The following is a 12,720-nucleotide window of genomic DNA, read 5'->3' on the forward strand; positions in this document are numbered from 1 at the left end:
AAAGAGGACCCAGTGGAGTGAGAGATGCCAGACAGGCATGACCACTGTTTGAAATGCTGCCAGATGGACTTTCCCTTAGAAAAGACCCAGAGTTCAAAGGGGTGACTGCTTAGTGCTGTTCTTGGTAAAGAACACGGGGCAGAAGAAAAGGTACCCGAAGAGGAATCCAAGCTCTCCAGTGTTAAACTGAAGTGAAGTCTAGGCTCTCACACGGTGGTTTTCAGACTTTAGCAGGAATCAGAATCATGTGGCACACTCGTGAAACCCAGAGCTTCTGACTCAGTAGGTCTGGTTCCGGGCCTGAGGATTTGTGTGTCGATTATCAAGTTCCCAGGGAAAGCTGATGTGGTCCAAGAAATACACCCAGGGAACCAAGGCTCTTGGCTTTGGCTCCATATTAGAGTCAGTTGGGGAGATTTTCATATTATAAAAATTTTTTTCAGGTTTGCTGAAATATAACTGACACATAACATTGTATAAGTTAAAAGTGTTATGTCTTGATTGAATATGTTTATAAATTGCAACTTAGGGAATTCCCTGGTGGTTCAGTGATTAGGACTCTGTGCTTTCACTATAGGGGCATGGGTTTGATCCCTGGTCAGGGAACTAAGATCCCACCTGCCAGGTTATGCGGCATGGCCAAATAAATAGACTAATTAAATAAACTGCAATTTGATGACCATCATTGTATCAGCTGGGCTTCCTTTGTGGCTCAGAAAGTAAAGAATCTGCCTGCCATGTCAGAGACTTGGGTTAGATCCCTGGGTGGGGAAGAGCCCCTGGAAGAGGAAATGGCAACCCACTCCAGTATTCTTGCCTGGAAAACCCCATGGACAGAGGAGCTTGACTGGCTACAGTTCACGACCTCCTCTATCCTGTCCCATAACTGCCATTTCTTTTTTTGTTTTGTGGAAAGAACCTTTAAGATCTGCTTTCTTAACAACTTCCAGGTGCAGAATACAGTATTATAAGCTATAATCACCATGCTATATGTTAAATAGTCAAGCTTTTATAACTGGAAGGTTGTATCCTTTGACCAATATTTCCCCATTTCCTCCACTCCCAGCCCCTGGTAACCACATTCTGCTCTGTTTCTCTGAGTTTGCCGTTTTTAGATTCCATACATAAGTGAGATGACACAGTATTTGTCTTTCTGTCTGACTTATTTCACTAAGCACAATGCCCTCCAGGTCCAAGTCCAGGGAGCTTTTTAAATGTGCCAGTGTCGGGGCCTTGTCCCCTAGAGATTCTAATGTAATTGTTCCGAGGTGTGTTAGAGCGTCAGTAATTTTTAAGACCTCTCTAGGTCATCTGAGTATTTGCCCAAGCTTGAGAAATACTGCTCTAAACTGTGCCATCAGGTTAATGAGTAGATTTTAGGTCCCTTTTATTACCTTTCTGTAGAAAAAGCAAGAAATTGATGGGCTGGGGTGTGAGGTCAGGTCAGCACTCAAGACCCACGAATACATCAACCAGTGGCATGCTCCTGGGTGTGAAGGAGCGAGCTCTATAAAATGCAGGCTTTTCAACACCAAGTGTTAACGGGAGACCTGTTTCTTGGCTGAGCAGCAGGCATCCCCCCATTTGGAGGGTGCTCTTCTCACTGCCTTTCCAAAATGGTAAGCTGGACTCAACCCCAAAAAGCAAATCATTCCCTCTTCAGTTCTCTTCCCTCCTTCATGGCAAGATGCACATCTCAGGTTAAGTACGAGCCTTCAACAGGAGTGACCTTTGCCAGGAGCAGAGGTTAGCTTATGGCAAACATGGTTTGAGTTATACATAACTAGAAATTGTTAGCATCAATTAGTTTTTGTTCTATTAATATTTATGCTTTTAATTAAGATCGCTTCTTTATGGCATGAGAGAATGGCTATTCACCTGAAACTGTTAAGATGTTTCCTTTTTAAATTGAATAAAATTTCAGTTCCACAAAATGAATTAAATCCAAGACACCTAATAGACACCATAGTGCCTACAGTTAACAATACTATACTGAATTCTTAAGCATTTGCTAAGAGTGTGGGTCTTTTGTAAAATGTTCTTACCACAAAAATATGAATAAAAACGGTCGGGGGGGTACTTTTGGAGGTGATGGCTATGTTTATGGCATTGCTTTCACAGGTGTGTACTCACACTAAACTCATTCAGTGGTATACATTAAACATGCACACTTTTGTATACCAATCTCACCTCAATAAAGTGGCTTATAAAACAAACAAACAAAAAAATAGGTCAGGATTCTTGAGCCTTAATTTATTAACTTAGTGTTGGCTACTTTAAAATGCAACCAGAGAGACTTCCCTGGTAGTTCAGTGGCTAAGACTCCATCTCCCAATGCAGGGGGCCAGGTTTCATCCCTGGTCAGGAAACCAGATCCCACATGCTAAAACTAAAGATCTCACATGCCTCAACTAAGACCAAATAAGACCACAGTCAAAGAAATAAGTATTTTTAGAAAATAACAATAAAATACAATGCAACCAGAAAGTAAATCTCAATTGAAAATTTAAAAATATCAAGTAGAAGAATGAATCGAATGTTTAAAGTGGTAAATAATAATCCATATAACCATGGAGATGGTTTGCCTTGTTAAAAGAAAACCGGTTGTTTGCTAATGATATGGACCCTGATGCTGGGAAAGACTGAAGGAAAAAAGAAGAAGGTGCCAGAGGATGAGATGGTTAGATAGCATCATGGACTCAATGGATGTGAATTTGAGCAAATTCCAGGAGAAAGTGGAGGACAGAGGGGCCTGATGGGCTGCAGTCTATGGGGTCACAAAGATCTGGACACGACTTAGTGACTGAACAGCAACCACCACCTCCCTGTCCATCCACAACACATAATAAAACATAGAAGCACCCACGAGTTGGTAAAATATATTTTATTTGTTCATACAAAGAAATAGTATGAATTACCAGAATTTCATTTTCCTAGAAACATCTTTTTCTGTGTAAAATTAATTTGTGTTATACATAGGACAAAATACTTGATTTAATTTTTTTTTTCCTTTTTGTACATATGGGCTATTCTAACATCCAGGTTATAGAGGAAACAGCTAGGATTTGCACAGTATTTCAGATTGCTGGGTAGAATGAAACTCAGTCATAAATTAATGTTACAAAAGTGAAAAAAAAAAATCTAACCACACCTTGAAGTTTTATTGACCATCTTTCTTGATCAACTGAAAAGAAAAAGATATCTACTTCTACCTCAGCCTTTTCGACACTGAGTGTTTCTAGTTGAATGGGCTCTTCCATTTTTCCTTTCTTATGAAAATATCCTGGCAGGATCGGAAACTCTGTTTCTTCGATGTCTATAATGTACCTGTCACTCAGAGTGACTTCCTAGGAGGAAGGAGACAATTTCTCCTCCTTCATCTTCCAACTAGATGCTTATGATGCAGTCAGTGTACCTGAACACCTTTCCAGGTCCCACGTACCAAGTTCACAGACGACTGGACAAACACCTCAAAGACAGCGTGGGCTAGATAGGAACAACAGAAACCTCCAGTTTTTTTCTCAGCACTTTTGTTTGTTTTTAAACACATTGAGTGGAGCAAAGAGTACCCCATGAATATCAGAGCTTTTCCTGTAACCTGGAAGAAACCCAAAACGTGCGTTAGGACAAAATTTGCCAAGAGGTGATATGGTGTTTGCCTTCTAGCAGTGAAAAGGTTAAGATGCTGGTCTTGCAGATGGCTGGAACAGGAAGAAAGTTAAGGCCTGATTTTATGTGTTGCCTGACTTCTCCAGGAGGAAGACATGTGGGCCCTGTAATAAGTATCACGCGATGGGGTGTAACCTTGGGAGCCATCAGGAACAGTCAGAAACCACAAGCCCTCAGACCCCTCGGAAGAGATGCACAGGAAATCTGATTTATTTGTCTTCCATGGAAAAACTCACTCTAGTCCTTCAGTGCTAATTATCGACATCTGTTTGGATTCAAGGATTTGACCTAGAATGGAACCTTGACTTACTTCAGTGTTCACGACTAAATGACCCTCCTTCAAGCTGAGGATTTCCTGTTTCAGTTTTAAGGCAGAGAATAAACAGCTTAATCAAAAATGGTCCAGCTTGGAAAGACAAGCAGGGACCCGGAGGGGAAGGAGAAGCCTGTGTGCATTTCCCCCACTGCTTTGTGGCAAGCCCTTCTCTGAACTTCTCTGCAACTGGCCATCACGTGCCACGGCAGGGCACCAGAGCGGCCGGAAAGCAGATGGGGCAGGAGCAGGTGGTGGCTGTGGACTGACTCTGACCTGAAGCCATGCTCTGCTGTAACGGAAAAGAGGAGGTGTTCCTGGTTTTATTTCTAATCAGCTTTCCGATTGGAGAAATGTATGATCAATTAGCACCCTTATGAGGATGTCTTTGACACCCAAGCAGCAAGAAGGGAGAACCACCCTGTGATTATGGGCATTCCCCTAAGTGCAGGTTCTCCTCGGCTTAGTGTAGGCAGTAACAAAGCTACGGAATGATTATAGCATCTCAGGAATGCACAGCTCCCTGCCCCCACCCCATGTCCATCCTCCTACACCCAACCTACATGACAGTTTGCTGCTAAGCACAAGCTAGCTACGTGTGCAAAGACAAACCAGCTTATCCACAAGACATCCCTTCAAGACCAGTGTTTTGCTTCTCTAGCAAGCGAGTTACCCCATAGAATAGACAAAAGTGTCCTTTGTAACTACTGCAACCCAACCAGGTTGACAACATCTTCCCACACATTCCTTGATGAAAGTATAATGCAAAAATTCTTTGATGGTAGAACCATTCTGGGTTAAAAAACTGAGGATCAAGTGAAGAGACTATTATTATGTCATATTGCTATAGGGTTACCCAACAGCCACTAGCTGGTCAGCATCAAATGACTCCCCCGGCCTTCCCACCCCACCGCTCCCTCCAGAGAGAAGCAGAGGAGACCATTTCACATCAGCAGCTACAAGGCTGGTACCTCTCCTGCCAGGGCCTGGCTAGAACAAGAGACAGCCCAGGCTCGAGTGTCACGGGCAACACGGGGCCAGCATTCCCAGTCTCTCTTTATAAGAGCCACACCTGGTTCTGTCTGGCTGTTGGCTACAGACCATGTTGTCTGAGATGAGCTAGAAATTCCAGGGAGATGAATTCCAGACCCCAAACAGGGGCTGGTCCTGGCATTTTGGTGGAGTCAGGAGGGGAGGCACCTGACCCCTTCAGGTCTCGACGCCCAGCACCCCTGGTTTGTGCTGGTCGTTCTGCTAACCGGGGGGATTCTTTGGTGTGTCAAGGCAGAAACTGTCTGCCTGAGAACGGAGCACGCAGGATGCACTCGCATGCAAATTAGAAGGGAACATCTTTATTTCTAAAGCAGCAGCCAAGCACAGGACCTGGGAAAGTCGGGGGAGGGGACTGACATTTGCATACACTTCAATCCGGCTGATGAACTGGGGATGGGGCAGAAGAGGAGGCAAGGGGGCAGCCTTCAAAATCAAAAGCTAAAGTCCATGACCTTGACACCCCTCACCAGCAGACTCTAAGAGGACATGGATGTCCCAGCCAAGGTAGTGATTCTCCCAGGCGCTGAGTGGACTTGGGGGGGTGGGGGGTGGACCTAGCGCTGTGGTCTAGAGTCTGCGCCCTTGGACATGTCAGAAAGTGGCCGAGGAAGCTGCCACGTGGCGGTCTGTCACCTCAGAGCTCCCAGGGGTGGCCAGGCAGCCAGAGAGAGGGGAGTTTCAGAACAAGGAGATGGCAAACACATCCAGACAGCGATCGAAGGCTGCATACCCGTAACAACAAAAATCTCAAGTTGTGCTTTTCTTTTCTTTAAATACAATGGGTAGAAAGAAAACTCAAAGGAAAAAAAAAATGGAAGCACCATCCATTTCGAGGACAAGAAGAAAATATTAGAAAACACTTTGGAATGTTAACAGATTACGTGACTCTCTAAAAGAGTGTGGCTAGGCAGCTTAGTGAATTAATTGCTTATGAATTAAAAATAAATTATTATAAAATAGATTTCTGTACATTTTACATACATATAATCTCTCTCAATATTTCCTAAGCCCAAGGGAGTGCCATCAGTCCCAGCCGAAGTCGTGGCCCGTCATCTGGTAGAACTTGCGGTTGAAGGGCCGGTAGAAATCCCGCAGCTGCCGCAGCACCTGCGCGTCGATCTCGGGGTGGGGTCTGCCCTTGGTCTTGCCCAGGCAGTGGGGGCGGCCGCTGCCCTCCGCCTTCTTGAGGCAGGGGAAGCCCTTGGTCTGGTTGAAGTAGAAGTGCTTGTCCGAGATGATGCGCTTGAGGCCCAGGAAGTCCTGCACGCGGCCCAGCTCGCCGGCCGGGTCGCGCACCAGGCGCTCGCCGCTCACGAAGAGCATCTGGCGGGCGGGGAAGTGGCGCAGCCAGCGCTCCAGGTGCTCCGCGTACAGGCCGATCTGGATGGCGCTCCACGAGCGGTCCACCAGGCCCGCCGAGCGGTTCCGGAAGGCCAGGCTCTCGAAGCTGGGGATGTCGGGCCGCTTGGAGAGCGTCTGCGTGTAGTCCGACACGGCCCGGGTCACCGGGTCCCGCACCACCACCAGGAGCTTGGTGTCCTTGGACATGGCCGAGATGCGCGCGGGCGCCTCGCGCGTCACGAAGTAGCTGGGCGTCTTCTCCATGGTGATCTGGCCGTCCAGGGTCCTCGGCATCAGGTCCCTGCGCGGAGCAAACAGACCAGGGCGGGTCAGAGGTCACAGCTCTTTGGCCACACGTCTCAGTAGCAATACTTTTTTTTTTGCTATTCTTGCTTTTTTTTTTCTGATTTATTTTTTTAATTGGAGGGTAACTGCTTTATAATATGTTAATTTCTGCTGTACAACACCCATGAATCAGCCATATGTATACATATATCCCTTCCCTCTTGCGACTCCTTCCCACCGGTCCCCTCATCCCACCCCTTTAGGTCATCACTGAGCATGGAGCTGCAATGTCAGCACTTCTAATCCTAGCTCCATCTAATTTCAGTTTGTAGAAACATAAAAAAAAAAATGCAAGTCGAATTTCAGAGCTGAGAGATACAGGTATGTCCTATCTGAAGGTCGGAGGCCAGATGCTCTCCACCTAAGGTGGAAAGGCACTTTAGGGTAGACGGAGTAAGATTCGACCTTCTCTGAGATCTTCTCCTGGGTGTCTCTCCCTTATTTGGGGGCGTATCCAGCTTTTACATGGCCCCGGATATCTGACTTCAGAACACAGAGACCTCTCACCTCTGGGTATGTGTCTTTCAAAATAATATCACCTGGGGCTCCTGGAGATTTTGGCATCCCCACGTCCTCCCTATCCTGCCCTGCTGTGCTTACCATGTTGGGACAAAAGCCCAGTGGACACGGGAATGAAAATGTCCCCTGAGCCAGTCAGGGTGTACTAGCATCGTCACAGTGACCACCGACCAAACGCCTTCACTGTGAAAAGCATCCCTGAAGGCCTCGAGGCAAGTAGTTGCCAAAAAGTCCGGAGGAGTCAGATGAAGTATAAACTGATGCAAAGAGAGAATGTGCTGAGACACAACTCTAGAAGCCTCCAAAACTACTTCAGATTCCATTTTTTATAGACAGCTGGTGGAAATCTAATTTTTATAGATCCCTGGTGTATGATGCAGGGAGCTCAAATTCAGTGCTCTGTGACAACCTAGAGAGGTGGATGGGGTGGGAGGTGAGAGAGAGGTTCAAGAGGGAAGGGACATGTGAATACCTATAGCTGATTCATGTTGATACATGGCAGAAACCAACACAGTATTGTAAAGCAACTACCCTCCAATTAAAAATAAGTAATTAAAAAAGAGACAGGGACTTCCCTGATGGTCCAGTGGCTAAGACTCACTCCTCGCTGCCAATGCAGGGGTCCTGGGCTTGATCCTTGGTCAGGGAATGAAGGATCCACGTGCCACAACTAAGACCCGGTACAACCAAAATAAATAAATTAACAAATAAATATTTTTAAAGAGAGAGAGACTTGTATGATATTTATTTATTGCCACATAATTTAAATGTTACTACACAGGCAGAACTTGAGCAAACTCCAGGAGATAGTGGAGGACAGGAAAGTCTGGCAGGCTGCAGTTCATGGGGTCGCAAAGAGTCGGACGTGACTGAGCAACTAACACTCAGGATGTTCTAAACGTCCAGCTTCAAGCCATCCCTAATCTACTGAGACCAAAATTGCTTTACGAAGATGTTTACAGAAATGATGATATAAACTCTATCACACGAGCCAGAAAAGAGCAACAGACTCCACAGCAAATTAGAGGAAGCGGGCGTCTCCCTGATGCGGGGTGGCCCCGCAACCCTGCAACCAGCCCCAGCTTAAGCTAAAGCTGGATTGACCCACTTTGCCCATTTACCACTTAGATGAAGGTAGCCCTGTCATCAGGCTAATTCGATGGAGGATTAAAGAGGGCCAGGCTTTCAACTTATTCTGCCTTTCCCTCAAAAGCAGGTCGAGTCTGATTAAACCCGAGTTTTTTTCCCCGAGTTTTTTTCCCATGTTCAGCTACCTACATCTAGACCGAGTCTACAAGGGCTCAATAGTCAGAATCCAAGTGCTATCCCTATGACTGAAGAAAACCCCACCCACCACGTTCTCCAGGGCCATGCACGTGCGGCAGCTTTGGGGTCGGTCTGCAGAGGCTCCGAGTGACCGAGTACAGACTTTGAAGTCCAGCCCCTGGTCGGCCTCTCAGCACCCCGTGGATTGAGGTGTGTGCCCCTCACGTGTCTATGCCTCCGTTCTCTCATTTGGTCCGTGAGAAAAAGGATGATGTCCACCACCCAGAGTTTCTCCTTGGGACCGAGCCTGGGAGCTAACTGGTGCCAAAGAAAGGTTGTCAGTTCCCTACTGCTGACAGTGTCAGGGAATGGGTGCAAGGAGGCAAGGCCCACACGCAGAGACTGGTCACTGCCTTGGTTCACCTGCGGAGGACCCATCGGGATGCCCACGGGACAGGCAAAGCCTCAGAAGAGTGGACGTGGCTCTCTGCCCACCTGGGCTCTAGAACCACCTCTGAACCTTTGCTGCCTGCATCCCCTCAACGTCCCTAAACAAGGGCCTGGCGATCATGGAATAAAATGGCCAAGTGAGAGAGGCCATACCAGGATGAGCAGAAAAGGAGCAGGAGATGGTCACCATCTTACAGTCCAAAGGCACAGCCTACTCGGCCATAGTGCATCTCTGGACCGGGGTCAGATTCTTGGGTGACCCCTGGCACGCTGCAGTATGAGCTCCAAAGGACCCCGTCTCCCCGGGGCAGTCCAGAGGTTGCACATGGATGTCAGCAAGCACTCAGGGTCTTAAAACTTTCTCTGTTTATCAAATAACAGCTGGGGAACTGCAGACACCGAGTCTCAGTCCCCATCCACTGCAGGCTCCACAGACACCTTTCCCTGGGTGTGCGTGGTGTGGACACAGAGCAGCTAGCTGATGGGTGAACATGCTACGGGGTTCTCCATCATTTCAGCAGGTGCTCCCTGAGTCCTCTCCATGGGTTTCCAGGTGCATTTCTGTGGTGGGGGGAGGGGAGTAGAACATGCCACACAAAATATGTCTCTTTGGGTTAAGGATTATTTTAGGCTGATTATTTTTAAGAAACAAAGGACGTTGAAAAGCTCTGAAAACCAGTTAATGCTAACTTTTACTAAGAGACATTTATATTTATAAGGGAAATGCTAGGAAAGATGGAGGGCAGGAGGAGAAGGGGGTAACAGAGGATAAGATGGTTGCATGGCATCATAGACTCAGTGGACATGAGTCTGAGCAAACTCCGAGAGATAGTGAAGGACAGGGAAGACTGGCGTGCTGCAGTCCACGGGGTCACAGAGTCAGATACAACTGAGCAACTGAATAACAAGAGCGTCTTCCTGTCTGTACCAGGAGAAGACTGGTTATATCTCTAGAATCTCGTATCCATGGAGTTAAGTCTGCCCAACAGCTGTGCCCTTATCTACTGGGCTTTTCCCCACCACCTCCCAGAACTGGCCTCCCCCTTCCAAAAATCTTTTGTCTCCAGCTGGAGATGACATTTAAGATGGAGGCTTGGGCTGTTTCCAAGACTTGCTCAGGTTTCCTGGGTATCTCCCTTGTACACAGGAGGGACACATGTTATTAAATTTGTTTGTTTTTCTTCTGCTGACTGTCTTTTATTACAGGGAGCTGGGTTGGGGGGGGTGGTTCCTCAGCTAAGAACCTAGAAGGGAGGAGGGAAAATTATTTTTCCTCCCCTCCCCTGGCACCGGGGTCTGGGCTCAGACAGAGTGGGGCACCTCCCCAGCATGGCCCAAGAAGTGTGCTGTTGACCCTTCTGGGCAGTTATAGGCAAGACCCTGTTCTTGCCTTCGTCAGCTTTTCTGTCACCCTCTCCCCCACCCACCCCCCAGTACCCCTGGTCCTGGAGCAAAACCCTTTTCCATTCACTTCCGGAGCCCAGCTTCCTCCCACCCTCACCGTTTACTGGCCGGGCTCTCTTGTCTGGACACTCAGAACCTCTCCGGGCATAGCAGTGGCTCCAAGAAGAAAAAGATGGAGACATGGCCGAGGGTGATCCCCCTTACATGGGCCCTGCAGCTCACCCCAGTGACCCCTCCAGTGGTGGCTCCAGCCGCAGGCGGGCCTCCCAAGCCAGCAGGCAGGTTGCGGTTTAATTGAGCAGCTCATTAGGAAAGCCAGTTTCTCAAACTGATAGCCACAGCTAGTAATCTAGGCAGCACTTTGGGGCTCCCAGAGAAACTTTCACATACTGTGCCTCACCTAATCCCTCACGCACAAGCCTTCGAGGGGGCACTGCCAGCCCCAACCTACTGAGGAGGGAGCTGGGGCTGGCAGGGAGGGTCACCCGCTGCCAGCAGGCCAAGAGCTGAGATCCAACCCGAAGTAGGGCCCTCTGATACCCCCAACACCACACCTCCTCCACCCAGCCTTCTGTGTTTTTCCTACTATGATGAAATGTACAAAGAGCTACACACCTGTCCTTTCTTTAAAGAGATACCTGTATTTCTTCTTCTCATTTGGAGATTAGCATCTTAATAATAGGTATTCCAGGGCTAGAATCACATGACTACGATCATAATTGTTCAAAGATGAGTCAGATTTTGAAACAATAGATGTCTTAGGCTCACACACGCTTTCTGCTAACTGCATAGGATGAGGTTTAGGGATCAAGACAGGATGGAACAGTAGTTCCTCCTGCCAGAGGCCACCCCCCACCCCATCCTCCCTTCTCCACCACGTGGGTGGGAAGGGACACTCTTCCACACCTGGCACATATTCCCCACGGTGCTTATGAAGCCAGTGGACCTGGAAGTCTCTCTGGGGCAAGTCTCAGGAAGATGCATGCTCCCACCCACCCATCCTCAGGACAAGAAGAAGAGGTGCTAAGCAGGGGTCTCAAGTCACACTCATGACATTCAGGCCTGAGGATGACCAGTCTGGGAACACCAGGGCCCTCAAAGACCTGGACCACGGAGCAGGAACCTGAGAAACTGGAGGATTTGCAGCAGGTATTTCAGGCTTTCAATATATTTCAGGAAACTCAAAAGAAAGCAACGGGCCCCTTGGCGGTGGTGGGATTCAGCCTTGATGACGAGGGTGCTGGATGCCCGGGCCCCGCCCTAGACCCACAGAATCAGGCCCCTGTGGGTGGGGTCCTGGAAATTGTCACCCTGGGGCATCCATGAGCCTGGCAGCTGCCCTGCACTTCAGCCCCTTATTCTGCGGATGCCATGTGCACCTATGGGTTGGGGGGGGGGGGCGTGGTGCTGGGTGGTGATGGAGGCCCCCCGTGGTGGAAAAAAGTCAAGAAAACAATATTGTTAACAGAACAAAAGCTGTTCAGCTAATCCAAGGCAGGATTTGAACCAAATTCCTGGAATGAAGTCTAGAGAACTCGGGGTCATATCCTCCCCGTGCAAAGCAGACCAGGCCCCAAAGGGAGGGTGATGCCCCACCTGCCAATGCATGAGACACAGGTTCAACCCCTGGGTCAGGAGGATCCCCTGGACAAGGAAATGGCAGCCCACTCCAGTATTCTTGCCTGGGAAATCCCATGGACAGGAGCCTGACAGTCCATGGGGTCACAAAGAGTCAAGACACGACTGAGTGACTAAACAACAACAAAGACATGCATGTATGCAGATGCACAGAGATGCACGCGCGCGCGCGCACACACACACACACACACACACACACACACTACACCCAGCTAATCATCAAACACAAATCAGGCTCTCCGTAAAACAAAATGAGGCAAACTGAAAGAACTAGAAGAAACTCGTGTGATGACAGACTAAAAGATGCATCTAACTCTTTCATCATCAAAAGTCAGATAATATCAACATAAACAGAAGAAAGAAAAAAACAAACAGGTGAAGAATAGTACAAGCCCCGAATTATCTGATTTATGCTTTTGCCAAATTCATGGCTTAAAATGAAACTAAAGTCTCTTCATTTTTGAAAAGCTCATGAAACTAAGATGAATTAAGGTCAAAATGACCACTGGGCCATTTCCTCTTTCACAAGCTTGTGGCAGGTGAACCAGGAGGATGTCCAGAGTCAGGTTTGAGGATAAAGAATCTCAGCCCCAGGTCTGGGCGCTCACCTGCACCTGTGCCTTCGCCAGACTCAGAGGTAGCTGAGAGCCAACTTGTGGACTCAGCCTCCCCAGGGGCATGGCCGTCATGGGCTTTGGAGAAGCCCAGTGTTTACAATGAAC

At 48.0% G+C, this 12,720-nt stretch overlaps 1 protein-coding gene across 1 annotated transcript in view; it reads right to left on the bottom strand.

The window, feature by feature from the left end:
- Positions 1–2,409: 2,409 nt before the first annotated feature.
- The window catches only part of LOC136149670 (heparan sulfate glucosamine 3-O-sulfotransferase 3B1), a 43,767-nt gene continuing 33,456 nt past the window's right edge, over positions 2,410–12,720 (bottom strand). Inside the window, exon 2 of the mRNA XM_065910120.1 lies at positions 2,410–6,677. Within this exon, the coding sequence (XP_065766192.1) occupies positions 6,059–6,677 (619 nt within the window). The 3' untranslated portion in view covers positions 2,410–6,058. The remainder of the gene's footprint in view (positions 6,678–12,720) is intronic.

The sequence above is a fragment of the Muntiacus reevesi genome, chromosome 18, assembly GCF_963930625.1.
Source record: "Muntiacus reevesi chromosome 18, mMunRee1.1, whole genome shotgun sequence".
Taxonomy (NCBI): Eukaryota; Metazoa; Chordata; class Mammalia; order Artiodactyla; family Cervidae; genus Muntiacus; species Muntiacus reevesi.